Source organism: Myripristis murdjan, chromosome 21 (assembly GCF_902150065.1).
Source record: "Myripristis murdjan chromosome 21, fMyrMur1.1, whole genome shotgun sequence".
Taxonomy (NCBI): Eukaryota; Metazoa; Chordata; class Actinopteri; order Holocentriformes; family Holocentridae; genus Myripristis; species Myripristis murdjan.
In genome coordinates this window covers 1,960,251-1,975,944 of record NC_044000.1, presented here as the reverse complement: position 1 = coordinate 1,975,944, position 15,694 = coordinate 1,960,251, and the positions used below count along the sequence as shown (strand labels likewise).

The 15,694-nt window shown below is 39.7% G+C and overlaps 1 protein-coding gene across 1 annotated transcript in view; it reads right to left on the bottom strand.

Moving 5' to 3' along the window:
* The window catches only part of clasp1a (cytoplasmic linker associated protein 1a), a 107,720-nt gene that overhangs the window by 60,793 nt on the left and 31,233 nt on the right, over positions 1-15,694 (bottom strand). Inside the window, exons 3-8 of the mRNA XM_030080193.1 lie at positions 9,510-9,588; positions 8,637-8,740; positions 7,836-7,927; positions 7,194-7,269; positions 5,668-5,765; positions 1,070-1,140 (exon numbers count right to left, since the gene is read on the bottom strand). Of these exons, the coding sequence (XP_029936053.1) occupies positions 1,070-1,140; positions 5,668-5,765; positions 7,194-7,269; positions 7,836-7,927; positions 8,637-8,740; positions 9,510-9,588 (520 nt within the window). The remainder of the gene's footprint in view (positions 1-1,069; positions 1,141-5,667; positions 5,766-7,193; positions 7,270-7,835; positions 7,928-8,636; positions 8,741-9,509; positions 9,589-15,694) is intronic.

Here is a 15,694-nt window from a genome sequence, read left to right as displayed (position 1 = left end):
TCTGGCCTGTAGCCCCTTCCATGTCCACACAAACATACTGTCATACACACGCACACAGAGCAAAGAGCTCAGGAATGACAGAGTGAGAGAAGCAAAACACCAGGAGACATTGAGGTTGAAACTGGAGAAAAGTGGCAGGCCAAGATGAAGTGATGAAAACAATGCCTGACTAGAAAATCTTCCCACTGTGCAATAGCCTTGCTTTCAAAGGCAGCTCTGAATTTTACGCAACACCACAAAACAAACTGTGCCCAATTCACATCATGGACCAACAAAAAAGCCCTGATATTTACAGCACATTTCAAGATGACCTATTTTCTTCTCCATTTCCAGCAGTGCTGGATGTTAACAGGAAACAACCTAAAAGATACGATAATTCCAAATAAAAATAAGTAAGTTAACTATTTAGCAGAGTATTCATCAGCCTCTTACAATTTAGCAGCCTGGTGTCTCTGAAAATGTTCACATTAAGCGGACAGCAAGGGTTTAAATCCAAGCTCACACTGTGCCGTCACAATTTCTCTACTTACCTTCCTGTTTCTCTTCACTGTCATAATAACATTTCTACAAGATCTGAGATCAGCCGCAATGCAAGAGCTAAGTGAGGATGGTTTTGCACGAATGTGTAATGTGGTCCTGCACATATCAAGGCTAAGTCCTCACCCTACCAGCCAAGGTTCTATTCCAAGCTGAGCCCTTTGCTGCGTGCCACCCCCTCTCTGTCCCCTGTCCTTCCTGTCTCTCTCTCTACTGTAACTATCACATAAAGCAGAAATACACAAACATTATCTTTAGAATGCACTGATGGTAGCAAAGACGCTTTGGATGAATACACTGCCATAGTTTATGTTAAAATTCAGTGCATGTTTCCTGGCCCCTATTAGTCCCATGGCTGTACTTTGCTGACAAATGCAGAGTGATTAAGCCATGCATTCCAGTTTCACCTGTTTTTTGGATCGTCAAAGGTCAAAGAGCCATCAAGATACCAAATAACAAAGGTAGTTTAGAGGGAACCCAACCAAAAACAACAAGCTGAAAAAAGTGCCATGCATGTAGGAGAAACACTCACCTGAGCCAGAGGACGAGATCATGTTCCCGGATCTTTGGACTTCATCAAATTTGCTGAAGATTACATTCAACCTGCAAACAGAATGGAAATTTTAAAAAGAATATGAATGAGTAAAATAGATAAGACAGATACAGACAGGTGAAGATAAGAGGCTGAGAAGAGGAAAACACAAGGGAGTAAAGAGATAGCGATGGGAAATGACAATGATGGGAAGAAAGTGGGACCCAGAACCTGCTGACTCCATCATCGATCACTCCCAACAAGAGAGAACCTGCCCCTCTGCTCCGAGCAACAGGGTCAGCCAAGACCAAAATAGACAACATGCAGAACTGTAGCACAGATGACAAACTGGCATTGGGGCCAGAGTGAGAGAAACAATGGCGCTATGACCTTGCTGAGACATATGGAGAAGTGTAAAAAGGTCAGAGGCGGGTGGAGTGTCATAACAAAAACGGTATTGGCCAGCATATATTTGATGAGATGGGATAAATAAAGAAATACAGCTCCTGCCACCTGAGGTTTGAAATTCCAGTACCCTGCACAAAACCATTCTTATGGCTTATAGAACAGACTCAGTGTTTTTTTTTTAACATGATGTTAGCCAACATTTCAAATAAAATTATATCATAATGAAATACAAGATAAACACATAAATCACCCCAATATACACCCTATGGGCAAACAACAGTTGGTAAGACCTGGCCGCAGAAATGAGTTGCTCATCAGTCAGTGATAAATTCACTAAAGAAATTCTTACACAGGTGTTAGTTAAGTTATCCTTCATTCAGACTCTGCTTTTCCACACAGAAAAGCCCTGGCCTGGCCTGGAGTTGATGCCAGGACCTTCTTGCTGTGAGGTGACAGTGCTAACCACTGAGCCACTGTGTCACCAGGTGAAATACTGTGGTAGGTTTTTGACTCTGTACACCTACACCTTGTATGTGCCTTGTATTTAGTCTATCAAAGGAGATTACCTTGCTCAAATTCTTTCTTTCTTTTCTTGACAATAGTAGCTGCAGGACTTATTTTGCATGGATTAAATTTGTACAGAATGTAGAGTTCATTGGTGCTGAGAAGTCTACAGCTATGCAGATTTAATCCTTTAGGAAAACCCCACTGCAGAAATGCCACTAGCTGCATGCTGTTATACTGGCTTTTAAGCATTACTTTATAAAAGGACCAGTTAATGGAAACTCTGTAAATCCTTTTCAAATTATTACACATTTTAAGACATTGCTGCATTCACATCTCTTAAACTATGCAAACAAGAATATGTTCCAGCTCTATACAAGACAGAGCTGACTAAAATACTTGCACAGGAGTTTGGTGCTGTAAGAAAATTACATCAAAACACTTTGATCTATTCTGAGCCTCTTTAACACATCAGCTCTCCAAAATGTAGGTTGCTTCCTCTGACGAGAGACACCAAAGCAACTCTTCTTTGCTTTAAATGGATTTGAGGAAGTACTTAACATGACCAGTCTAATCATGAATTTACCTGCTCATTAATCTGTCAGGTTAACTGAATTTGTAATATGAGCAACCAGAGATGGCAGCACAGGTAGGTACAGACCAGTACTTCCTACCCATGGGTCCTCTGACCAATGTGACTATAAGCACAGTCAGTTGCTGGAGGCATAAATGAAATTAGAATTCCCCATAGGTTCTTAGGTTATTTCTGAGGTTGTTCAGGTTACGTGCCATTGGCAGATGAGCCAAAAAGTTAATTTTGGCCTCTGAAAGTGAAAAAGAAATGCTTCACCCTCAGCATCTACTTCTAATCTACCCTTAAGCAAGTCACCTTTTCCACGATAACTAAGGGTTTAACAGTGCAAACAGTAAAAAAAAAAAAAAAAAAAAAAAAGGTAGACATGGTGTACATACATAAAGGTTATGGTAATGATAAATTGGCTTATAATGGGCTTAGTTTTGGGCTGCCTAGAACAGATCTGTCTATGGGAAACATTTCATTACAGAATCTGTGAGCTTGCTTCCTACACACAAAAACAGCCATCGTATCGCCTGTTACGTAACTGTGGTGATACACATATATTTTACATCCTGTGGATTTGCAGCACCAGGGTACAGAATTTCGCATAAGCCAGCAATACAATATGTTCACTCCCATAGTATTCTAGAGTATTGTTTAATTTGAACAAAGGTGCCACAGATTCCTATGATATCAAATCTTTTTTTTTTTTTTTTTTTTCCAAACCTTGATTTACCCACAGAAGATTTGCTGAGCATGCATCTGTAATGCCCTGCCTCACATACTTGTCAGCCTCTTTTCCATGGCTTAGTCTGAATGATTTTGAGCATCGAGAGAAACCGTTCGGCTTTTCCACCTGGGCACAGTTTGGCAAGGAAAGGTTACAACCATGCCTTGCATGCTTATAAGCATGGTAAACTTTCTGTACAGTGGACCCTCTGCCTTCTAGGGAGATGTCTTAAAGATGGAGGTGTTTGCTGGTGTTTGGTTTCACATTAATGCTACTTTTAGTCCACCACTCTTCTTTTCTAATGTTTTTGCTAATTCTTTGGTTAGAATTGTATCCTTAAGTGCAGCTGACACCAACATTCTAAAAAACTTACTTGTACTGGAAAAAAGAATAAAAATGCCAGAGATAACCAACAGAATGAAACAGCAATGACAACAGCTGCCACATTACATATTTAGGATTTTATCACTGACCAGCTGTGTCACTACAATTTTTCTTCAGTACTTCCTAACCCTAATTTAAGCAGCACGAAATATGGAAAAGAAACCATAATCATTCACATGAGTCCAGGACGGTTAGGAATGGTGTAAAGCAGCCATGGTAACCATTTCATTCGACAGTGGAAAAGAGGCTCCAATTACTGACATCCACACCTGGACACTATCAATTACAGCTATGGTTTTCTACAACTGACTGCTATAAATGCTGAGCGTTAAGCACCTTGCACAAGAGTGCACTGGTGATGGCAACGAAGAAACTGTTAATGAAGAGTAGAGGATTGTCTTATTACAAACTACAAAGATCGTCTGTGAATGGAATGATTTGACGGTGACACCTACAGCGTCTAGTACGATATTCGACCTGTGGGGGATGACAGCTAGAAGAGTGAGTGAGCAAATGAGAACGGGAACAAGCAGAGACATTTACCCGGGAGAAACATTCTTGCAAATGTCCCAGAGTGCTTTGAGAAACATAGAATGTTTCAATTAACCTATCAGCCTCTCTCTCTGTCTGAGTGTGTGTGTGTGTGTGAGTTGCAACCAAAAGATCATACATAGTTTTTGGTAATGTGACTGGGACTTCAAAAAGTGACTGACAGAAAAAATAATCTAATTATGATACTGCTTTAAGGATAATAAATGGCCTGCCTGTCCAAATGACAAGGCAGGCTGGATCGACAACAATTTAAATAGTGATGAACTTCAGATATGTTTTAAATGGATAAATGTTTTATACTCTGGTGATACAGGGAAACTAAATTCTTCTACATCTAAGTGACCCACTGACATAACAGGTGGGTTTTGTCTGTGCCTTCAGGCAGCTGTTCTGCAATGACGTGTCACGGCACATCAACCTAATTCAATTCAAACTATTTGGTGCATGGAGTGGCCTTCAGTGGAGGCAAAATAAGATATTTATGGTGACTTTTGATTGATAATGATTTGTGAGTTTAATAATGTGCATACAAATGATTTTATTTGCTAGGCTTGCTTGGCTTTTCAAATAACAAATTGAATAATATAGCCTGAAAAGAGAAAATAAAGACTGAGATTCGGTTTGGTGTAAAGCTGCTATTCTGCACCTGCAGAAGGGTGTCAATAACAGGCGTGGCTTCATTTTTAACCTCTGGACAAGGAAAATGAGATCGGCCACTGAGGGAAACATCACGCTTCACAGTCTCAAATGGTTTGTCTTGATGCTGGAAGATGAATGCTGTTCTTTTTTTTTCAATGACATGAGACAGCTTGTTCCCATAGTTCTTTTTCATCCCACTGGTCCATTATTCTGCTTTGACTTAGCATGATCCCCACACAGCATGACACAGACATTCTTCATGGTTCTATCCAAAGGCACTTGGGGGGAAAGCCACTGCAGCAGCAGCTAACCCACCTGACCCATTTACAGTGAGCACAGTGATGTGTGTATACGTGTGTGTTAGTGTAAGTGAGTGAGAAATGGGAACATTCAAAAAAACAAATGAAAAAGAGTGGAACTGGCAAACAAGGACGGCGTATTAGGGCCATTGTGGGGGGAAAAAATAATGGAGACAGCGAAAGGGGGGTTAATATTCTGAGGGAAAAAAAAAACTCAGCATTTTTTAGATTAAATTTACAAGAAAAAAACTTTCTCTGAGAATTCTCTGAGAATGATAAGAAAAACTATTTCTCAATTTTTTCTTGTAAATTTGTGACTTCATAATCTCAGAATTTTCAAGTTTTTTCCCTTGGATTATAAACCCCCCAACACTCCCACCCCCACCCCCCATTTCTTCCTACAGTGGCCCTAATAGGCCTGTTGTAGGCAAACAGAAAATTCCACAGACTAACAGATACAGACAGAGACAGACAGGCTATCAGGTGCAGTGTGTGCCTGTCGTACCGTGACTGTGGCAGGCCCTTCTTGCTGAGGTCCATCCTCACCCTCTCACCGACGTGCCTGTAGATCTCTACCAAGCAGCTCATGGCCCCATCACGAACCTGAGGACCACAAAACAAAATACAAAGACTCTTTAACAGTATTTATAAGTTGAGACTCACTTAGAAGCCTCTCTGTTTGACTGAGATCTTGATCCTACTGGATTGCTGTAGGGTGACAACTGCCTTCTGAATGCTTATTTTCTGAATTCTAATGTTCTGCTTACACTGTCCATTTGTAAACTTCTTGTAATGATGTTATTTTCTTGACCAGGTGTCAAGATTAAACTTTTATCAACAATAACCACAAGGAGAGGCAATGACAAGGAAAAGCATCCAATCCCACCATAACTGATAGCCCAGGGATTTGCTCTATTTAAGCTCTGAGGTCTGATGTTTACATATTTTTGCCCTCAAGAAGAGACAATTGATACTTGAGGGCAAACTATAAAAAGAATGTACTTTTGTTCCTCTGCAATTTGTCCATTTGTAATGCACAAATGTCACCAAGTCAAACTGATGTACATTGATTTTGGTTGGTGAATTATATGATTCTGATTCTCAGTAAAACTACATTTTATATGAACAGGTTTTAAATAGGTTCTGTAATATTGGAATATTAATCACATTCCAAACAGTGGACATGCTCTTTAAAACATCTATAGTAAGATCACTTAAAGGCTTGCATGTGAGTTCTGAACAAACCCTATTACATAGGCTGTTTCATAATGACTGAAGTAATTTATGAATTAGATGTTTGAATCTAATATTATACCAAAGAGGAGACAGATGACTCTGTAATTAGTTAAATGTAGCAAGAATGTGTTTTTATAAAATGCTCTAGGCGTGCAGTCTTTTAAAATCACACATTTTGCTCATAAAACTTCTCACTTCTAAATTAGCCCCAAGTTGAACCAGATTTTTCAAAAATTTGGCTTTTTAAATGTCATGACTACTCTCAGCATCTGTGAAACAGGTGCTCAGAGACTTATTAAGCTAATCGTGAGGTAAACAAACCTAGTCACTCATAAATAATAGCTAGCTTGTACAATGCAAAAACCTTAATCCCCTGTTGCAGAGGCTGTATCCTAAAACTGCACTACTTAAAACTGCCACTAGGTGGAAGTGCACTCCATGGATAGTGTGATGTAACCTTCAGCGGCTTTGTGTCTGAGCGAAGGGGGAAATCTTTCTCTGAAACCACTAATTTGTCTGATCTGCGAGACAGCAAACAGACACACAGGATTTGTTTACTCTTCAAATCACCAATTTGAATGATTTGTATAATTAACCAATTTTGAGGATGAAAATAGAATATAACGCTCATCAACGTTCCTCATCAAAAGCCCAGCTGGGTGCAACGTTGATATAAGTTCACTAAATACAGTTAATTCCTGAAAGAACATAATTTCACTGCATCAATGTGAAGTTATACAACATAACAACAAAATGTATTTCAGAATGGAGACCAAGGACACAGAAGATGCATACCTGACTAGTGGGGTCTCCCAGAAGGTTACATATGTGAGGGACTATTTTACTGAGGGTCAGACCTTGAGCACCGTACCTGAAAGGCAAGAATGAAGCCAAATGAATCCAAGGATATGATCAGAACAACTGCAGAAGACATAAAATAAGTCAGCAGTACACGATTTCGGACTGGGTGCTTACAAAGCTGATTAGCAAAAGCACAGTGTCCTCTCTATATGTTTTATTTTTATTTCTTACTTCTTCATCTTATCATGACTTAACCACAACTTAGCACAGGACAGGAGGCAGAATTACAAGTTTTCACAGAAAAGTAAAACAACTGTGTTGCTTTGCCATCCCTTCTTTATTAAAAGAAGAAAAGCAAACTGTTTTTTTTCTTTTTTTTCTAGAGGGCACTGTATGCTACTGAAGCCCTTGGTTGATGGAAAAATAATTACATAACAATTACAATAACACACTGGATTGTCTATATGTTTGTCGATATTATATAAGTTCTGAATGATGAACACCAAATGGATAGGGAAATACTGTATTTTCTACTACTACTAGGGTTTTCTACTACAGTTACTATTACTATGACTGTATCTACTATGTCTACTACAAGAAAACTTCAGTGAGATAAGAGGAAAGGATTCTGTTTACGTGTTGAGTGTGGCAATGAGGCAAAGGCACACTCCTTCTCGGGTCCTGTTGTTCTTATGTTTGAAGCCTCCCAGCATTCTGTCCCACACGTACTGCAAACACACACCAAACAAATGCATATGAAGCTTACTGTTTTGGTCATGGATAACAGAAATTAACACCAGCCATGCGCTAAATGCTGGTAAATACTGACAATGGCTGCTAACCATTCATTTTGTTTTTAATTATCACTATCTATTTGGCTGATAAAAGAGTTAAAGAAGCTTGTTGTACTCCAAGAAATACGGACCTCCCCACCTCAGCCAGCAGATGACAAAAAGTTTCCTTGTCTGATGGCAAACATTCCATACTGTTTTTATCATGCCTTACATTGCCTTACAGTGGGCTCTTGAAAAAAGAGGACACTTAAAAAGAGGGAGTTCATATATAAGGGATTAAATCACTCAGTTTCTTGAGCTCTAGGTTGGTGGTTAAGATTAAGATCCATTCCTTTGTTGGAGTGAAAAAGTTCACACAGATATTCTAACAATGTGAATAGACTGGGTTCTGTTGCATGATAACAAAAGTGTATATGTCAGATTGTTAACAATAGCTCATTAAAGTTTTATTCCCTACAAATAAACAACAGTTCAATTGAGTAAAGCTTTCTGAAAACAATTTAGCTGGAATCAAGTTTATTTTGGAGAACAGAATCATGATTAGGGCAACCCAAGAAAGGAAAAATTGTGTGTCAAAAACCTAAAATGACTGAAAAAACAGCATCCCTAAGACAAGTCTGTTCATGTGTGACTGTGTTGGTACCTGTGGGGTGGCAGCCTGTTCCATGATCTTTAGCAGCAGGATTTGGTCTTGGTCTCGTACCTGGTCTTTGGCATCTCCCAATCGGTCAATCAGGCTTGGCAGAACTGAGGGAGACGGGACAGGAGGAAACAACCAATTATCACTTTAAACCAGGGCATGTCCAATCATTTTAATGTGTAGGGCCACAGGGCTGCATTAGGCTTTATTTTGGACAGCTTGCAACTATCCATAAAAAAAAAAAAAGATCAGACCTCAAAATTTCTAAAAACTGGGGAGCCTTTGATCCTTGAGTCAAACAGCTGAGTCAGTGAGGTCACAGACAAGAGGAAAGTATTAGGAAAGCTATCAGGAAGGTGATACTGAAATGTGAACAACTATAAAAATCCAATATGACTGGCAGAGCTGCAACTAACAATCTATCAATGATTTTCTTGATTAGTCGATTAGTTGCTTGGCCCATAAAATGTCACCATAAAACAGTGAAAGATGTTGATCACAATTTCCCACAGCCCTTAAATGTCTTGTTTTGACCCCACCAGCAGTCCACAACCCAAAGATCTTTAGTTTATTGTCACAGAGGACTAAAGAAACCAGAAAATATTCACATTTCAGAAGCTGGAAGCAGAGAATTCACAACTTTTCCTCTCAAAAATGACTCAAAATGATTACTCAATTATCAAAATAGCTGGCAGTTAATTGAATAGTTGGCAACTAATCGATTATTTGATCTTTGATTTAATCTTTGCAGCTCTCCTGACAAATCTGGGACAAGGGGACCTTTAGCTCCACTAAGAATTTAAGTCTGATAAGCTGTGATGTTGTTACTTACCACAAGATAGATAGCACACAAGTGATGAAACAAGTGAGGCTTACCTGTTCCCACCTGCGCCCGAAATCGGTCCTGTAACCTTGTCACTAAGGCAGATAAGAGGTCCAACCCAAGCAGAGCCACCTAGTGGACACACAGAGGAGAAAAATGTCATTTAAAAACACATCTCAGCAAAGTAAGTTGCATAAAAGCATGTCAACACCCTTGGACATAAATTACAGTCACACATTTATACAGGAAACATCACTGAACACACAATGAAGTACAAGGCCATATTCAAATTTTTGCAAAGGATTATGGGTAAACTGCATTTTGGTATGTTTGCAAGCTTCTGTCGTGCTTGTGGATGAAGCTGGCATCCAACAATGTTCATTATATTAAATTGTAGCACATTTGGGACAAGAATCCCACAGTAAATATATTAACATAGCTGTACCATGAGTGTAAATACCAATGCCAATCAAAAATATATTGAATAAACTAAACTGTCAGACTCCCCTTTACCATAGAATGATGGTTCACAATTAGTGAGAGTGGCCCTGCAAACACCACAACAACACTTGAGCATCACCTGGACACCAGTCCAGATGATGGTGCAATTTTTGAAAGTGATGCAGAATTCTCCCTGACTGGATTTTTTTTTTTTTTTGAAAATTCTTTTTATTGAAATTTCCAGGCACTTAAGTCAAACCACAAAAGACATATCAACAACATACAGCACATATAATACAATATACAGAAAGCAAAATATAACCAATAAATGACTGAATAACTAATAAAATAAAATAAAACAATACAATAAATTACACACAAAAAACACACATACAAGAAAAAGAAAACAGAAAAGTAGATAAAAATAAATAAATAATACATATATATATATATATATATATATACACACATACAGATACACACATACATACATACATACACACATACATATATATATGTATATATATATATACATATACATACCTACATACACAAACGTAAAATCTTTCAGCAAAAATCATCACACATCACCATCATTACCTGTGCAAAACCAGGAATAAATAAATTGTAAGGGGCTTGAGTAATATGGAGTGCAATCCCTAACATTTAAAGAGTGGAACGATCAAAATATGACCGATATATGTCCCAGTATTCGTAAAATAGCTCAGGCTTCCCACGTGCACTAAATTTTAGCTTCTCTAGATTAAGACAGCCCAGCAAATCTCTAATCCAGTGCCTATAGGAAGGTAGAGAAGTGAGCTTCCAGTTCTGTAAAATAATCCGTCTGGCTAAAAGAGTGGCATAAGCCACTGTATCTGATTGGGCACGGGAAAGGGGGTAACCGACAGGTAAAATTCCAAACAGAGCTGTAGTAGGGCAGGGTACAAATCTGTAGTTGAAGATTTCCGAAAAAGAATCAAAAATCCGTTCCCAGAAGTCTGTCAGTCCAGGACAAGACCAAAATTGATGAAACAAAGTGGCTGGCTCAGATTTACAACGCAGGCAAGTTGAATCAATGTCTGGAAATATCCGCCCTAGCTTAGCCCTTGACCAGTGAAGGCGGTGAACCACCTTAAATTGAATAAGACTATGTTTCTCACTAAAGGAAGAGGTATGAATCCTGCATAAGATAAACCTCCAGGTATCCTCATCTAAATCTATGCCCAAATCTGCTTCCCACTGAGCCTTCAAGACAGTCATGGATGGTTGCTGGGTATTGTTGATGACTGAGTAAATCTTTGAAATTGCACCTTTAGGAAGATTCCTAAAGCACAAGATATAATCAATAAGAGAACTGGGGGGCTTATTGGGGAAATCAACTAAATTCTTTTGCACAAAGCTTCTGACTTGCAGATAACGGAAAAAGTGAGATTTTGGCAGCTTAAACTTGTCCTGAAGTTGGACAAATGACGCAAAGGTATTATCTATAAATAGGTGAGCCAGCGAAGTGATGCCCAAAGTTTGCCAGACACCAAAAGCTCCGTCCTCTAAGGAAGGAGGGAACTGGACGTTTTGGTGAATTGGGCCAGAGAAGGAGAGTTTCTTTATGTCACAAGCTAAACGAAACTGATTCCAAATCTTTAATGACTGCCTTACTATTAGATTGGCTCCACACTTATTTAATGTCAGTGGGAGAGAGGAGCATAATAAGGAGTGCAGAGAAGCAGGCCTGCAAGATACTGATTCCATCTGAACCCAGGCAGGATGAATGTATCCAGGACCAGCAGGTATCCAATGTAAAAGACCTCTGAAGTTAGCAGCCCAGTAGTAATTTTGAAAGTTGGGCAACCCTAAGCCCCCCAGTTCCTTGGATTTCTGTAAATGTTTTTTACCAATTCTCGGGATTTTACCCCCCCAAACAAAGGATGAAAGCATTTGATCAAGAGAGTTGAAAAAGGATTTGGAGATAAAAACAGGTAGACATTGAAAAAGATATAAGAATTTTGGCAGAATATTCATTTTGATAACATTAACACGACCAGCAATAGAAAGGGGTAGGGATTTCCAGTAGACAAATGATTGTTTGAGGCTATCAGCCAGAGCCACAACATTTGTTTTAAATAAATCAGAGAATTTTCGTGTTACTTTAACTCCCAGATATGTGAACTTATCACGAACCACTCTGAGTTGACAATAACTGAAAGACTCTTCCTGTGCTGGTTGATTAACAGGAAAAAGCTCACTCTTGCCCAAATTCAGTTTGTATCCTGATATTGTACCAAAATCTTCCAAGATTGAGATGACTGCAGGTAAGGAAGCCTTCGGGGTGGATATAAATAAAAGGAGGTCATCCGCGTACAGCGAGACCTTTTGCTCTGCACCGCCACGAAGGATACCCTGAAAATCATTACAAGATCTCAGTTTAATCGCCAGTGGTTCAATTGCAAGGGCGAACAACAAGGGAGACAGCGGGCAACCCTGCCTAGTTCCGCGCTGTAATGAAAAACACGCGGAAGAGATATTATTCGTCCGCACAGAGGCTACAGGAGCCAAATACAGAATCTTCATCCAAGACAAGAATCTGGAGCCAAAACCGAATCTCTGGAGGGTGCTTATGAGGTAGCCCCACTCAACACGGTCGAAGGCCTTCTCCGCGTCGAGTGAGACCACCACCTCAGGTTTATCAGATGGAGGGCAGTACAAAATATTAAAAAGCCGCCTTATGTTAGAGAAAGAGTGCCTGTTTCTCATAAAACCGGTTTGGTCCAAATGTATTACTTGATGTAAAGTGTTCTCTAGTCGACTTGCTAACAATTTTGCCAGTATTTTGTAATCTGAGTTTAGCAGGGATACAGGACGGTACGATCCGAGTTCAAGGGGGTCCTTATTTTTCTTTAAAAGAAGAGAAATGGAAGCTTGGTAAAAACTAGGAGGGAGAGTAAATTTCCCCATACTTTCTTCAAACACTGAGCAGAGGAGTGGAGAGAGTTGCGCAGAAAATACCTTATAAAAGTCATTCGGAAAGCCATCGGGGCCAGGCGCTTTCCCACTTTTAGTAGAGGAGATAGCAGCTGCCACCTCCTCTGATGTAATTTTAAGGTCCAGCCTGTCTCGGTGTTCCAAATCAATCGTAGGGATATCTAAATCTCCAAAAAAAGAATTGAATGACTGTGAGTCAAGAGGGGATTCTGAGGTATAAAGGGATGTATAAAATTTTTTAAACTGATCATTTATCTCCTCATGATCCATGGTGACAGATCCTGACTCAGTTCTTACCTGGGGAATTAAGCGAGAGGCCTCAGATTTCCGGATCTGATGTGCAAGCAGTTTACTAATCTTGTCACCCTGTTCATAAACTCTATAGCGGGCTTTTAAAAGAAGCTGTTCTGCTTGCTTAGAAGTAAGATCATCATATTCAGATTGAAGCAGCAGGCGTTGTTTGTATAGATATGGAAGGGGATCTACTGCATATTGTTCATCCAATGCAGAAATCGACAGACTGATCTCGCGAAGCCGTTCAGTACGAGCTTTGTTAAGATTGGCACTATAGGAGATTATGTGGCCACGCAGAAATGCCTTGAGTGTTTCCCATATAGTGGCATAAGACATGCCCGGAGTTGAATTTATTTCTAGGAATGAGGTAATCTCTGTGGAGATAAACTGAACAAATTTCTTGTCCGATAGCAAAAGTGAGTTCAGACGCCACTGGCAACACCTGGGAGGGCCCTGTGGTAATGTCATCTTCAGAATCAGAGGGGCGTGGTCGGAAATAACTATACTCTCGTATGAAGAATTCTGAATGTTGGGCAAGAGTTTTTTATCTATAAAAAAATAATCTATGCGGGAGTAGGTTCTGTGAACATGAGAAAAAAAAGAGTATTGTTTAACTGAGGGATGTAGAAAACGCCACACGTCACATAAAGCATATTTTTCAAGAAAGGTTTGAATTAATAATGCACATTTAGATGGACTAGTGACCTTCTTTGAGGACCTATCCAAAGAAGGAGACATAGTACAATTCAAGTCCCCCCCAAAAATCAAAAAGTGAGAGTTCAAATTAGGGATAGTTGATAAGAAAGAGGAAATGAAATTTGTGTCATCCCAGTTTGGGGCATAAACATTGGCTAATACAAGGGAGACAGAAAATAGTTTACCAGTAACTATAATGTACCGTCCTTTGGGATCTGCAATTATGTCAGACATAACAAAAGGTGTGGATTTACTTATTAAAATGGCTGCCCCTCTTGATTTGTCATGGAAATTAGAATGATACAGTTGGCCTACCCAGTCCTTGCGAAGTCGAAAGTGGTCACTTGACCGTAAGTGTGTTTCCTGTAGAAAAGCAAAGTTTACCTTCAAACCTTTAAGGTGAGTCAAGACTCTCTTTCGTTTTACAGGGTTATTAACTCCCTTCACATTCCATGAAACAAAATTAATGCAGTCATCACCCCTGGCATTTGTATCGATTCTCCCTGTCATGTTAAGTATTGAGGTTCTAAGGTTATGCCCAAAAGTGACTCAGATTGCACAGATTCATACAGATGATGCGATGCAATAACAAATGGTGATGAAAAAAGAAGTACAAAAAATGAAGACAAAAATAGAAAAACATAAAAGCTAAACCACACATAGACATAAACACCCCTCCCCTCCCTCCTCCCCCCAAACCAGGCAATACCTTCCCAATTAAGGTACAAGCCTAAACAGAACATGAACTTCCCACTAGGTGTATGAGGAAACTAACACCCACAAGCCCCTAGCCCCCGCTCGAGATAGACATAATCCAAGCTTATGAATATGGTAGCAATATAAAAAAAAACCTAATGATCCCATATAAAGTATGAGATATAACCGGCAAATCTGAAATGTTCCTGCATGGCCCTATAAAGCGGACCAGGCCTGACCAATAAAGTGACGTTTTGTAGTATTACAATTAAGAGGGAAAAAAATAATAATAAAACCATAATAATAAAACCATAATAATAACAATAATAATGACTAAAAGAGAATATTCCTTATATTCCTATTTCTTATAATCCTTAATAGTAATAGAATATAACATAATATAAAGTGGACCGTTTCCAGTATCACACAGGGACCTAATTGCTTGAAGTAGACCCAAATGGGTAGACTGAAAAGAATGAGAATAAACGCCCCAAACTAAGAGCATACAACAGGAGACAGAATTGGTCGTCAGACCCGCAACAGCTGGATGTGACTTACTGTTAATCAAACATACCTTTAAGAGTCCAAAGTGTCCCCTTGTAGTGTAAAGACATTAATCACGTCAAAACGACTATAGTCCCAGCATCCAATCAAGTTTTTTTCCCCCCCTTTCATTTCACTTCTTAATATGCTGCTGGATGTGGGATGTTGCCTCATCTGGGGTGTTAAAGGAAAAGTCCTTCCCCTCATGAGACAGCCAGAGTCGGGCAGGGAAGCGCAGACCATATTTCACTCCCGGGTAGTCGCGCAGCATCCGTTTCACGTCCATGAACGCTGCCCGTTGTTTGGCCACTGAGGGAGTATAGTCTTGGTATATGAAAAATCTCTGTCCCTGGAACTGCAGTGTGGACTCACGGGCACGGCGTAGAATCTCATTCTTCACGTGGAAAAAGTGAACTCGAAGAATAATCTCACGGGGTCTGTCTCCCACCTTTGGTCGGGTTCCGCGGGAGATGCGATGGCAGCGGTCAAGAAGAGGTTTCTCCTCCAATGACAAAACATTCTTCAGTAAGTCAGCTATGAAATCTGTAGGCCGAGCGCCCTCCACGTTTTCTTTGATCCCTGAAATCCT